A 13,179-nucleotide genomic window follows, 5' to 3' on the forward strand; every position below is an offset into this window, starting at 1 on the left:
CCGCCACCCCCTACGACCGCCCCCCGGCCGCCGCAGCCTCCCGCCGCCTCGCGGCCGCGGCCGCAGCCGCCTACCGCGGCTCGGGAGAAGCCGAGGGCGGCGGCTGGGTGTCCCGGCTCGTCGACCCGGCCTCGCGCCTCATCGCGGGCGGCGCCGCGCGGCTCTTCTCCTCGGTCTTCCGCAAGCGCTTCGCCGTCGCGCCCCCCGCGCCTGCCCCGGCCCCGGCCCCGGCGGCGCAGGCCCCCGCGTCCCCTCCTCCCGGTGAGCCTACAGCTTCCCCTCCTTCCTGTTTCCCCCCTCCCGAGATTCGTGTTTGCTCGCGCGCGCTCCTGAGATTGGCTGCGCCTTGGGCTTGGGCTAGGGTTTCGGGCTTCCCCGGCATGCTGCTAGGGTTTAGCTTAGATTGCGGACCACCTGCTCCCCGTTTCGGTAAATTCTGACCCGACGAATGCTATTGTTGGCACGAAGCGCCAATTTCACGATGAACAATATGGGTGTTTACTGGAGCCCTCTAAAGTTTCAACTTGCTTTATGGTTAAAGTCGTAGTTTGTGTCCATATTTATGGATGTGGCATGTGCATGGCTGTGCGTCCTTAAGCACAACACAGGGGCTTGGCTTGAAACTAGTAATACTGGACTACTTCTATTATCCTGTGCGATGCGTCACGTTGATGTTTGTAAGCTACACTTAAATGGCGTTGATTTTTTGTTTCGGAGGGGAGTGTGGTCTATTGGAACTATATGTTTGGTTGGGTAGAAATTACTAGAATACAACACAGGAGATGTTCTTCATGTTTCAGTTTTTTTTGCTAGATAACTGAAGCTCTAGTTGTAATTGCATCATACTGCTGTCGAGCTTATATCATTGAGCTGCACTTACAAATCTGATGATACCTGTTTCATGTATGCAGGCCAAGATGCTGAACCTAATCAAGATTTGCCTGAGGCAACACATACGGTAAGTAGCAATCATGGCGCAACCTGTTTAAGCTCATCCCCTGTTGTTCTGACCAAGGGCTGTTTGAAATTTTTATGCAGGGTTTATCTCCAGTGGGTGGAATGGTGAAAGGGAAGGACCTCGCTGGTACATCCGGTGACAAATCATTGTCTGAAGTAGAGCATCTGTTAATGCGGAAAACGTTCACCAGGAAAGTATCTGCATATTTTGTTCTTCTTGAACTTCCAGTTTTCTACTCCCTCCGTAAAGAAATATAAGAGCGTTTAGATCACTACTTTAGTGATCTATAAACGCTCTTATACTTATTTACAGGGGGAGTACTAGTTATTTTTCTCTCGGTAAGTATCAAAATATGTTGATTGTTAGCTGTTCATGGTGAATTTTGATCCCCTAGTATAATGGATGATGTATGGCCTTTTGATGTTCAACTTGCTTCAGTCCACAGTATGCATTAATCAAAGTCATTTCTCTCTTTTTTTTGTTTCTTGTTCCATTATTTTGGACTGAGCATTGTCTCCACCTGATATCTTCTGCAACATTATCTCTTCCCCACTGCTTTTGTACCTGTTCTTGATGATTGGATTCTTCTGTGCAGGGTTGAGTTTGATCGTCTCACAGACTTGCTGCGTGCAAGAACTGTAGAGCCTGCTTTGTCTGCGCAAGTGGACCACCACGAGGATAAGAATGAAACAAGAACCAGAATTGATGGAATAGGAGGCTCCACATCTCATGGGATGGCTATAGACCAATCTCCGCCCGCTAATGTAAGGAGTTACTTTGCTTGTGTAATTTCCTTTTAGTTGATGGATAAATTTGTATCAAGGTGCTGGTAAGGATCATGCGAACATTTTTGACGAATTCCATCAAGTGTGTTGTTAGTGGATATTTGTTTAGAATGTTATATCTCAGTGATTTCTGTGGTCAGGTTAGTGATGATGCTCACTTGACTTTGCTCGATCAAACTTGAATATGTCAAGTAAGATGGTAGCAAAATTATCCCTGTGATCTAGCAACTTTCATTGGAAGAATACATGAATTTGACATCTGATGTGGTTTCAGTTGTTTAGATTGATCAAAGTTCATGTGTCTGTTAGGACCTCTTTCGATTCACCTGTACGATATTAGGTGCACAAATGTGCAGTTGAACAGTTCATGGATTTTACCTACAATTTCAAACAGGGTTGCATGGATTTTACCTTTTAGTTTCCTTGCTTTGCCTGTCTAATACAATGCACCTGGCAACTAAGTTATTCAGTGTGTAAGTTGGGAGGAAGAGGCAGGCAAATGTAGCTGTACTTCTATTAAACTTGGTTTGAATTTCAGTTGCCTGTTTTAACTATAATTCATATTCAATTTGCAGGTTCCTATCCGGGATGTTAAGTCCCCTGCGGACCTTGCCAAACAATATATGAGCTCCCGTTATTCAAGAGAACCCCAGCAGAGTAGTTTAAGGAGCCAAGTACTTTTTGGTAACAAAGCGGAAGCAAGCAACACTGGCTATTATAGGACTTCTGGAGCACCACTTGTTCAGGAGCTGAATCAAGTTAACAATGAAAACCCTGGACTTCCTGTGAATGGCTATATGGCTTCAGGATTACGTGGGCGGTCAGCAATATGTAAAATGTCCCGCTCTCCATTTTTTAAGGTAGCTTTATACTTCTATTTGCTGCACATCGTTCTCTTTCCTTCTCATAGTTCTACATTTATATTTTGCTCCACGTGGCATACTCTTGTCCTTGTATGGTGCTTGAATTTTCTCTTTTCAGTTGAGTGGTTTTCGACTGCAAAACTGTGATAGTTGTTTTTACTAAATATCTATTTATGCCTAGCAGGGCCCAAGCTCTTCCAATGATATGAATGTTTCACCATTTTCATTATCTCATGCACGAACCCCAAGTTTGGCTGCTGGAGGCAGGCAGGTAATTGGTGGAAGATTTCTGAATTTCAAATAAGTCACATACTGCACTGTATATTCTTGTTCATGTTATATATTCAGCTTGAAAAACATGCCGTTTGTTGAAAAGCAGTTGAAACATGGTGTGGATTTATGGTTGATACCCAATCGACCCTTTTAACATCTTTTTATATATATGGACAAACTGTTGCATATCCCAACATTAATGAGGCAGAAAGTAACAGGTCATCCTGTTTGATTGAAACTAGTGGCTTTGTGACAACGACCCATTTAGATTTTAGTCTCAATATAAATAATAAGTTTAATATTAGTGAGGATTGAGGAACATTCTCCATCAGATTTTGCATGGTCTGGACTATATCTGCCAGAGCTTTTCTAAATCATCTGTCTTCCTAACAGGTGTTGAAACGAAGAGGCACAGAGTTTGACAATGAACTTGGATCTGTTGGCCCCATACGCAGGATTCGTCAGAAGTCGAATATGATGTCTCCTTTTAAAGATGCTCATGCTAGTCCTCGGGGAAACTTTCTTCCTACCCGTACTATTGGTTCAGATTTTGCCGAAGGCAGTTCACCCCATCAGGAACCTCCTAGTTCAAAAAGTCTACTGCTTGAGTCCGGTCAATCTCTGCGGACTGTAGAAAGACAGAGAAATAGTGAAGGTGGCAAACCTCCTAATGATGATGTACCTCCTGTTCCAACTCAACCAAACAAGATGGCTGAGAAGATATTTGAGCAGCTTAACATAATAGCTCCATCACCAAAAGGCAAACAGTCTGGCAAACAATCTGTTGCTTGGGAACCAAGGCAATCCATGTCCAATGGGCCAAATGGTGTAAGTGACCCCAGTAGTTCCCGACAATTTCCAGATTTTGATGGAGTTAATCATCCCCATGATTCTGATCTGAATGGTTCTACATTGAATAAAGACAAGCTGATGAAAGATGGATCATCAAAAGTTCATTCCAATACGTTTCATCAGGATTTAGGCAACAGAGACATGAAGTCTGATCATGTTGCTATTCTTAATAAGCCTGCCATTTCGGGGAATTCAGTTTCTGCTACTACATCACGGAAACCAGGTTTCAAAATGGCTGTTTTTGAGGTATAGTAGAAATATTAATGCAGTGTAAATTAGTCATATAAGCACTTATGATCTGAAAGTTATATTTACCATTTTTTGTTTTGTACGTTCAGGATTTAACTGAGTTTGACGATGATCTGGAAGTCCCTGTCCCATCAAAGAATTCAAAATTTGAGACAGATGTGAAGGCAACTGAGCAGAAGTTCGATTCAAAGATGAAGGAGCGGAAAGTTCAACATGTTACATTTGAGCAGAAAGTTGAATCAACCTCATCGAAGCAGAATGTTATCAATTCTTCAGTTACTGAACAGCCTAGAACATCCACATCAAAAGATGTCTCTACACCCGGCTTGTTTTCGTCCAGTGATACTGAAAAGAAGGGCACCCCCAATGTTCCCTCAAATGACAACTCTGGTTTTACGTTTCAACATGTACCTCCTGCAGACCGTCCTAAGGGTACTGTTTCAGCAGTTCCACTTGCTTCAAATAAAGACGATAAACAGACCAGCGCTTCACCTTTTATGTTTGGTGCCAAGCCATCCAATACATCAGATTTGGAAACATCAACAACCGCTGGTGTAAAAACCAAAGGAAGACTTGGGGAGAGGTAATTCTCTTGGAACTCTTTTTTCCTCATTTTTCCTTAAGCACCCATGTTTAATTATTTGGTTGCATACCCATCTTTTGAAAGATTTTGGTATTACCTGGAAGGGATTTCATAAAGGTAGGCTAGAAAGAAATCTGTTAGGAGAAGAGATGCATATTAGTTATTCACTTGAGGAGCTTCTTTCATATCGTATTTTGTCGCAATAATATTAAGATAATTAATGGCAAGGGTCGAAGGGTGTGCACCAAGTTCAGACATGTTGTATACTTTTGGATTGTAGTGAAAGTGCGTGTGTTGTTCTATATCAGTCTTCAGCCTACCATGTGCGCAGCCAAGGAGGTAGTAATTCTAAGAAGAATGAGACAACAGACACCTTAATGTCACAGCACTACCAATCAGCAATTCCCAAATCAGTTAAATAGGGGTAAAGCACAAATATTGGCTACAATATTGATTATTCCCTCAATGGGCAAATATTGTGTTTTAGCGTCGTCCATGTATACATCTCATGTATCAGTAGCTCATCGCTGCCCTATTCTCTGGGAATGGAGTTTCCTGAGGCCAATAACATATAGTGAGACGGAGTGAGCATTGTAGTTACAACTGTGAAACATATAGTAAGGGTATAAGTTTGAAAGATAAGGGCATCTTAGTCATGTTCAATCACTATGGATCAAAAAATTGGAGGACAACCCATAAAAAATTCTTGTTTCTTTTGTTTATAACTCAAATTTTGTTTTGGATTTGTGAGACATTTATTTTTCATAGGCAGTTGCATTTTACTATTTGGAGTATCTGCTAATGTATTCTGCTTCTTGTGTTTCCAGTGTCACGAAGCCCGCATCATTGGACACACCTAATTTGGAGCAAGGCAATGGAAGGGAAGGAGCTGGAGATATCCATAAGTCATCTGACAAGGTGTTGCCTACGGCTGCACCAACATTGACTCCACCTCTCCATTTTGCTTCTGCTGCATCTACTTCACCGGGCCTGAGCAATGGCTTGTCGCACACATCACCACCGAAGTTGTCAAATACCACGCCCACTGATAAACCTGCTGTCAGCACCGCTCCATTAACTACCATTGCCGGCTTCTCTGTATCCAGCAACAGTCCACCTGTTTCATCTTCGGTTCCTGCATTTCCAACTATCAATTTTGGCTCCAGCACTCCAACGGTAGCAGCACCAAAACCAGAGACGACATCCACAGAGACAAAGCCAGCTAGCACTTCACTCTTTGGTACCATGGGTACTACAGCTGAATCCAAGTCTAAAGTCCCAGAAACAGCCAGCAAGGCATCATCCAATCTGAATACTGCGTCCATTTTCTCATCAAATATCACAACCTTTTCGAGCTCTCCAGTCACATCCTCTTCTTTCTCGAGCACGGCAACATTTTCGTCTTCTCCTGTTGCATCCTTTAGTGTTGGAACTGCAGCAGCTAATTCTACACCATCTACTACTTCTGGTGTCCAGTCCGCTTCAACGGCAGCGTTTGCATTCTCGAGCTCAGGAAACAGCATATTTGGGTTCAGTTCTCCATCTCAATCTACTGGTCTGAGCACAACTGTTGGTGGCAGTACCTCTCAACCATCTCCTGCTAGCACGATATTTGGTAGCAAGCCACAGCCACAGGGCACAATGTCACAGCCGCCTCAGAGTTCAGCCACGCAGTTTAGCTCTTCATTCCCGATTGTGGCTAGTGGAGCGGCAGCTTCGTCATCGGGACCTGGCACTGTCTCTTTCGGAGTGGGAGCTTCTCCCCCCGGGACCTTGTTGTTTGGAGCAGGAGCATCTTCATCTGGTCCTGGTACCGTGTCTTTTGGAGCGGGGGCTTCCTCATCAGGAGGTCCAGGGAGTGTTTCTATTGGAGTAGGAGCTTCCTCATCTGGCACTGGTGTCTTCTCGTTTGGAGCAGGGGTTTCGTCATCTGGACCTGGGACTGTATCTTTTGGAGCGACGCCTTCCTCATCTGGACCTGGGACTATGACTTTTGGAGGGACAGCTTCCTCATCTGGACCTGGAACTGTGTCTTTTGGCGTGACAACTTCCTCTTCCGGGCCTGTGTTTGGTAATTCACCGTTTGGATCTGGAGCTGCCGCCTTCTCTGGATCTGGAAGTGGGTTTGCATTTTCATCACCTAGCTCTTCCACTGCCTCGTCCTTGGCAGTGGCTAGTACAAGTATGTTCAGCAGTAGCTCCACGGCTTCATCGTCCGCTGCTCTCAGCAACCCTTTTGGTTCAGCTTCGTCCTCGCCCAGCATGTTTACATTTGGACAATCAGCATCTTCAGGGGGTGCTTTTTCATTTGGAGCACAGTCAGCTCCAGCTTTCTCATCGCAAGCTCCTCCAGTTTATTCGTTTACCTCGGCGAGCGCAAGCATGAATTTGTCTACACCACAGCCTGCATTTGGGATGACAAATGCCAACACAGGCTTCGGAATGGGATCTCCTGGAAATGACCAGATGAGTATGGAAGACAGCATGGCTGATGACACTAACCAAGCAGCACCCCCGCAAGTGTCTGCACCAGTGTTTGGTTCTTCGTTATTTGGGCAGCCAGCTAGTTCACCCGCCGCTCCAGTTTTTGGGCAGCCAGCTAGTTCACCGGCCACTCCAGTATTTGGTGCTCCGGCTGCCCAGCCTGCCGGAGCTTTCCAGTTTGGTGGTCAACAAGGCTCGGTGCAGCAGAACCCGGCATTCCCAACTGGTGGTAGCTTAGAGTTCCAGGGCGGGAACTTCTCGTTGGGCAGCATGGGCGGCGACAAGTCCAACAGGCGGATCATCAAGGCCAAGAGGACACAGAAGAAAAGGTAGCTTCGCTGTTCAATTTTGCAATACATGGTGGCTATTTTCGATGGTGCAATGTCCGGGAAGGTCATGTGGATGGGAACTCTGGAGACGATGATGATTTCGTATGGCCATACACATGCTCCAGCATCGAAGCTGTCCCACCCACAGGACATATATCTATCTGGAGGCTGTCATGCAAATCTCAAATCAAGGTCAGTGTAGAGTAGCCACTCAATTATATTTTGTTGCTTGCTTGGTGGGTCAGTCGAAAGGGTGAAAGCCCTGGTGGGGTGGCACATGTTGTAGTAGTACGCTTGTGCTCTTGGGGTGTAAAATGGAACAAACAAGAGTGTATCTGAAGGTGTAATTTTGTCAAGAGTTTCTTATTTGCGTCGGGTCCGATATAGTTGTCTCGCAGAGAAAGTGTACTGGTGTATTATTCTTTTTTGTTTCACACCCAAACTGGCTTAGAACTCTAGTTTAGAGTGTAATTTTGTCTCCTTTTCCCTGCCGTCTGGTTTATCTTATTTGTGGCCGATATATTTGTCTGGTAGAGAGGAAATGCACTGGTGTTGTACTATTATTATTTTTGTCTCACACCCCAGCGGGGGGCTTGTTTTGGAAGCACTAGGGCATGCGTGCTTCCTGGATGTTTCCCTTCATCTGTCAACGCGGCAATGTGCCGTGTTTGTTTACGGTGTCCGTCCTTCCGTCCGTCCGTCCGTCCTCATGAGCTGTTCCGTTTCATCGCCAGCCTGTGTGCTATCCATCCCCACGGAGAAAGCGACCGGGTTTCTCACATCCGCTTGACCCGTTCTCCAGGAAAAGGGAAGCAATCGGCGTCCATACGTTGAAATTGCAGTCACGTAGCATGCCCAAGCCACGTCGGTCGCGATCCCCGTCGGAAAACAGGGGATGTTACAGGGACGTTTGCCAGACCACCTGCCGGGAAAAGGAGGCCCTCCGTCCGTCCAGTGGCTCTTCTCCCCTCCCTCTCCCTGTGGTAGTAGAGATGGCGACGCCCTTTTGGACTTGTTCGACAGCGCCAAGCGGCGAGCGCGGCACGACCTGGTCGGCCATGAAACGAGCTCACGCGCTTTCGCTCGCGTTGCGGGTTAGGCACTCCGCCCAGGAAGAAGCCGGGAAGCAAAACGGCACGCGAAATTATATATCCATCTCTGCGACCCATCTTCCTCTCGCACCCCACTTCGCCCCCTCTTCTTCGCCCGCCCGTGCTGTGCCGTGCGGTGCCATGTCGAGGTCGCAGATAATAAGTAGCAGTAGACGCGGCTCGCTAATCATTGTCTCTTTTAAGTAAGTCTTAATAACTAAGATAAGAGGCGCCAACCGCAACCCCCACCTCCTCCTTGCCCGTGGCTGGATTTCTTTTTGTTCACGAAGTGCCGCTGCTGCTATTGCTTTTTGTCTGCCCATAGTCTTCTCCTTGGTCTTAGATACTCTATCACCGTTGGGTTCCTCTCCTCGCGGGGCCTCCCCCTCTCCCTCCTCGTCTTCCTTGTCCCCTTCCTCAATCACAATCACAACAGTATATCATCATCATCGCCGAGGGCCCGTCCCGTCCCGCCCGAGCTCTTCGTCCACAGTTTCGTTTTGTTTTGTTTGTTGACGCCGTGCCTTTGCTTGAGCAATTTGGTTTCTTGCATAAGCATTCGCCTTTGACTGCTTCTTCTCTTCTCTTCCCTTTCCTCCTCCTTCTCACCACCTGCCGGCTGAGCACCAAGGCCCACCAACCATCTTCAATGTGCTCATTCAACAATTCTGCCTCTTGATGCATACATGGCCCCCGTCCCAGAGGCGTCAGATCATGGCATTCCAAGCTGCAGCTCCAGCTCCTGCTCCCGCCGGATGGAAGGCGTTGACTTGGACGGCTCATCGATCCTGCTAGCACTTTCCTTCAATCCAGCCCATCTCTTCCCCGTTGGAAGGTAAAATCCTTTCCTTTCCTTTCCTTTCCTCGGTGGGTGGCCGACACCCCTCCGGGCCGCGCGTGATCTGATCGGCCCCGGCGCGGCGCAGAGCACCACGAGTCTCCCGCCCCGTCCCGTCCCGTGCTTGGATCCCTGGAGCAGGAGTGGTGGTGGGGTAGCTGCCGCAGGCCCTTGTCCTGTCCCCCCCGCCCGCCGCTCCATAAAGATTCGGCGATTCCGTCTTCGTCTTGGTCCGATCGTCCCACCCATCGGCAGCGGCGATGGGCAACACGTGCGTCGGCCCCAGCATCGGCAAGAACGGCTTCTTCCACTCCGTCTCCACCGTGCTCTGGACCAGGCGCCCCGACGGCGAAGCCCTGCCCGCCGCCAACGCCAATGGAGGCGCCGCGGACCGGACGCCGCCGCCGGACGCGCCGCTGGCGGCCCACATCGTGAGCAAGGCGCCCGAGCCCGTCAAGATCGCCTCCGGCGCCGCCAACGCCAAGCCCGATGAGGCGGCGCAACCCAAGCCCAAGGCCAAGCCGCCGGCACATCCCAAGCCGGCCGCCCCCGCCGCCGCCAAGGAGCAGGAGTCCAAGGCGTCCACGGACTCGTCCAGCAGCTCCGGCTCCGGCTTCGGCGAGGCCAAGCCGCCGCACCACCGGCCCAAGGTGCCCCCGGTCAAGCGCGTGTCGAGCGCCGGCCTGCTGGTCGGCTCCGTGCTCAAGCGCAAGACGGAGAGCGTCAAGGAGAAGTACAGCCTGGGGCGGCGGCTGGGCCAGGGCCAGTTCGGCACCACCTACCTCTGCGTCGAGCGGAGCTCCGGCAAGGAGTACGCCTGCAAGTCCATCCTCAAGCGCAAGCTCGTCACCGACGACGACGTGGAGGACGTGCGCCGGGAGATCCAGATAATGTACCACCTGGCGGGCCACCCCAACGTCATCTCCATCCGGGGCGCCTACGAGGACGCCGTCGCCGTGCACCTCGTCATGGAGCTCTGCGCCGGCGGCGAGCTCTTCGACAGGATCGTGCAGAAGGGCCACTACACCGAGCGCAAGGCCGCCGAGCTCGCCAGGGTCATCGTCGGCGTCGTCGAGGTGTGCCACTCCATGGGCGTCATGCACCGGGACCTCAAGCCCGAGAACTTCCTCTTCGTCGACCAGACGGAGGAGGCCGCCCTCAAGACCATCGACTTTGGTCTCTCCGTCTTCTTCCGGCCTGGTGAGTTGTTGGTCAATCTGGTGGGTGCAACCACCATTCTGTTACTAATCGTAGCTAGAGTTCATCTCCATTGTTTTCAGAAAAGGAAACACTTTCGTATGTTTATTTTTTATTTTTCAGAAAAGTAAACATGAAAACAATATCATACTACATTCAAGGGATTGCACTGCATCTAGATGGGCAAGATATGATTTGTCATTTTGCTACCATGGTTCTGTATTTCTGTTCTTTGATTTGATCCATAATTCGGTCACGGGCTCACATCCCATCCAGACTGATTGATGTGACCATGTTGCGGGCTTCATAAAGCATGACAGCATACTGAATTTTGGCAATGCATTGTGATTTCAGCAGCATTCTTTTTTCTGAGAAATTATGCCATTCAACTGCAACCATGAACAGCTTGGTTGCACATCATTATCATCCTGCAGTTTGAATCTTATCCATCAGATTTGAGACATTCTCCACTGTAATCTCTGCTGATGAGGATCTTAATTATCCCAGGTCAAATATTCACCGATGTTGTCGGAAGCCCCTACTATGTCGCGCCAGAAGTGCTGAAGAAGAAATATGGCCCCGAGGCAGACGTCTGGAGCGCCGGTGTGATCATCTACATTCTGTTATGTGGTGTGCCGCCATTTTGGGCAGGTATGAATTGTGTTCACTTTCGAGTTCTTTACTTCTTCGACACAATGCGCAATTACTTTACATTTTTTTTGGCATTTTGATCTAATTACAGCCTTTGTTTCTTTTCATCGACCAGAGAACGAGCAGGGCATATTCGAAGAGGTTCTACATGGGAAACTCGACTTCGAGTCAGATCCATGGCCCAGCATCTCCGAAGGCGCCAAGGATCTCGTGAGGAGAATGCTCCTCAGGGACCCCAAGAAGAGACTGACCGCCCATGAAGTTCTACGTGAGTCACTAAATTTCTCATCACATGACTACATAAATTCTAGTTCTCTCAATGGTCTTTACTCTTTAGTGAATTGTGTTGCTGAAGTCTGAAGATTGTTATTTTTGCACTGTTTCAGGGCATCCATGGGTTCAGGTTGGCGGTCTGGCTCCTGACAAGCCTCTGGACTCTGCTGTTCTATCCCGTATGAAGCAGTTCTCGGCCATGAACAAGCTCAAAAAGATGGCTCTCAGGGTAAGAAGTATTCACTTCCCGTCTTGAAATGAGTGTTTCTTTCGCATGCCTTGTCGCTCTGAATTGTCATCTTGCCTTTGTGCTCAACCACCAAGCCAAGTGGCCGGCACTACCTGCCAATGCCATTTGGAGCTCGGTGGATGTTATCATGGAAGAGACCAAGAATGCAAAAACCATCCAAATCGACTTGTCCTGACGTGTGTGTACGTGTGTGTCTGTCCAGGTGATTGCGGAGAACTTGTCCGAGGACGAGATCGCCGGCCTCAAGGAGATGTTCAAGATGATCGACTCGGACAACAGCGGGCAGATCACGTACGAGGAGCTCAAGGTGGGGCTCAAGAAGGTGGGCGCCAACCTCCAGGAGTCGGAGATCTACGCGCTCATGCAGGCCGTAAGTTCAATAAAGCTTCTCATCTCAGATGAGCGAGGATGATTATTAATCCAGTGAAAAAACTTGGTCTTGACACGACATGATGATGAAATGGGGTGAACGCAGGCGGACGTGGACAAGAGCGGGACGATCGACTACGGCGAGTTCATCGCGGCGACGCTGCACCTGAACAAGGTGGAGCGGGAGGACCACCTGTTCGCGGCGTTCCAGTACTTTGACAAGGACGGCAGCGGCTACATCACCCCCGACGAGCTGCAGCTCGCCTGCGAGGAGTTCGGCCTCGGCTCCGACGACCTCAGCCTCGACAACATGATCAGAGAAGTCGACCAGGACAACGTCGGTCACAGCTTCCCTTCCTTTTTTATCTTCTCTTGGGGGCGCTCTGACTGAACTGAAACCAAAATGCTGATGATCTCGTGTGTTGGTTGTTTTGGCAGGACGGGCGCATAGACTACAACGAGTTCGTGGCGATGATGCAGAAGCCGGCGCTGGGGCTGGCGAAGAAGGCCGGGGCCGGGTTGGAGAGCAGCTTCAGTATCGGCTTCAGGGAGGCGCTGAGGATGGCCTGAAGGAGGAGGAGGAGGAGCTAGGTGGTAGTCGTGGTGACGCTAATTTCGTTCTGCTCGTCGAAGACGCTTGTTGTAGAGACATGGTGAGGTGATTTGGGTTTTCATAGGGTGGAAAGTGGCAGCAGCTCCTGGCGAGTAGCGGGGGACGGTCGGGACTCGGGACAACGTGCGTGTAGTAGAGGCAGGCAGGCAGGCAGGCAGCCCCGGTGATTTTGTGCTCGCTACTGGATTGGTTCAATTGTGTATTATACTGAGTATAAACTACAAAAGGCTTTTCCCCCTCCTTGTATACAGTACGGTTAGAAGTGAAACTTGCACAAGTTGGATTAGCTTTATAGGAAGAGTCATATGAATGTGGCAAATTTGTGAAAGTTTTGAAGGGCCCCAAACTCAAGTGGGAATAAGTTTAGGGGATTTTCTCTGGCATCCCTGGCTGTGGCTCGGTGGCTCTCCTCCCTGTCCCCACTGGCACGAGTAGAGCAGCGACCCAAGCAGACGGACTCCTACAAAGGAGAAACATCACATAGAGTTTTTTTGTACTGAGAAACATGGCCGCCAGGGACG

General features: G+C 49.1%; 1 protein-coding gene across 1 annotated transcript; it reads left to right on the forward strand.

The window, feature by feature from the left end:
- The first annotated feature begins 215 nt into the window (after positions 1-215).
- LOC119312118 (nuclear pore complex protein NUP1-like) lies at positions 216-13,004 on the forward strand. The gene is made up of 17 exons (XM_037587855.1): positions 216-261; positions 912-958; positions 1,039-1,148; positions 1,554-1,722; positions 2,319-2,603; positions 2,791-2,877; positions 3,273-3,977; positions 4,070-4,563; positions 5,391-7,376; positions 7,502-7,568; positions 9,815-10,505; positions 11,010-11,153; positions 11,269-11,421; positions 11,540-11,655; positions 11,879-12,046; positions 12,152-12,382; positions 12,484-13,004. Exons 3-17 carry the CDS (start codon positions 1,060-1,062, stop codon positions 12,613-12,615), a joined length of 5,517 nt encoding a protein of 1,838 aa, XP_037443752.1. The 5' UTR covers positions 216-261; positions 912-958; positions 1,039-1,059; the 3' UTR covers positions 12,616-13,004.
- Positions 13,005-13,179: the final 175 nt, after the last annotated feature.

This window comes from Triticum dicoccoides, chromosome 5B (genome assembly GCF_002162155.2).
Source record: "Triticum dicoccoides isolate Atlit2015 ecotype Zavitan chromosome 5B, WEW_v2.0, whole genome shotgun sequence".
Classification (NCBI taxonomy): Eukaryota; Viridiplantae; Streptophyta; class Magnoliopsida; order Poales; family Poaceae; genus Triticum; species Triticum dicoccoides.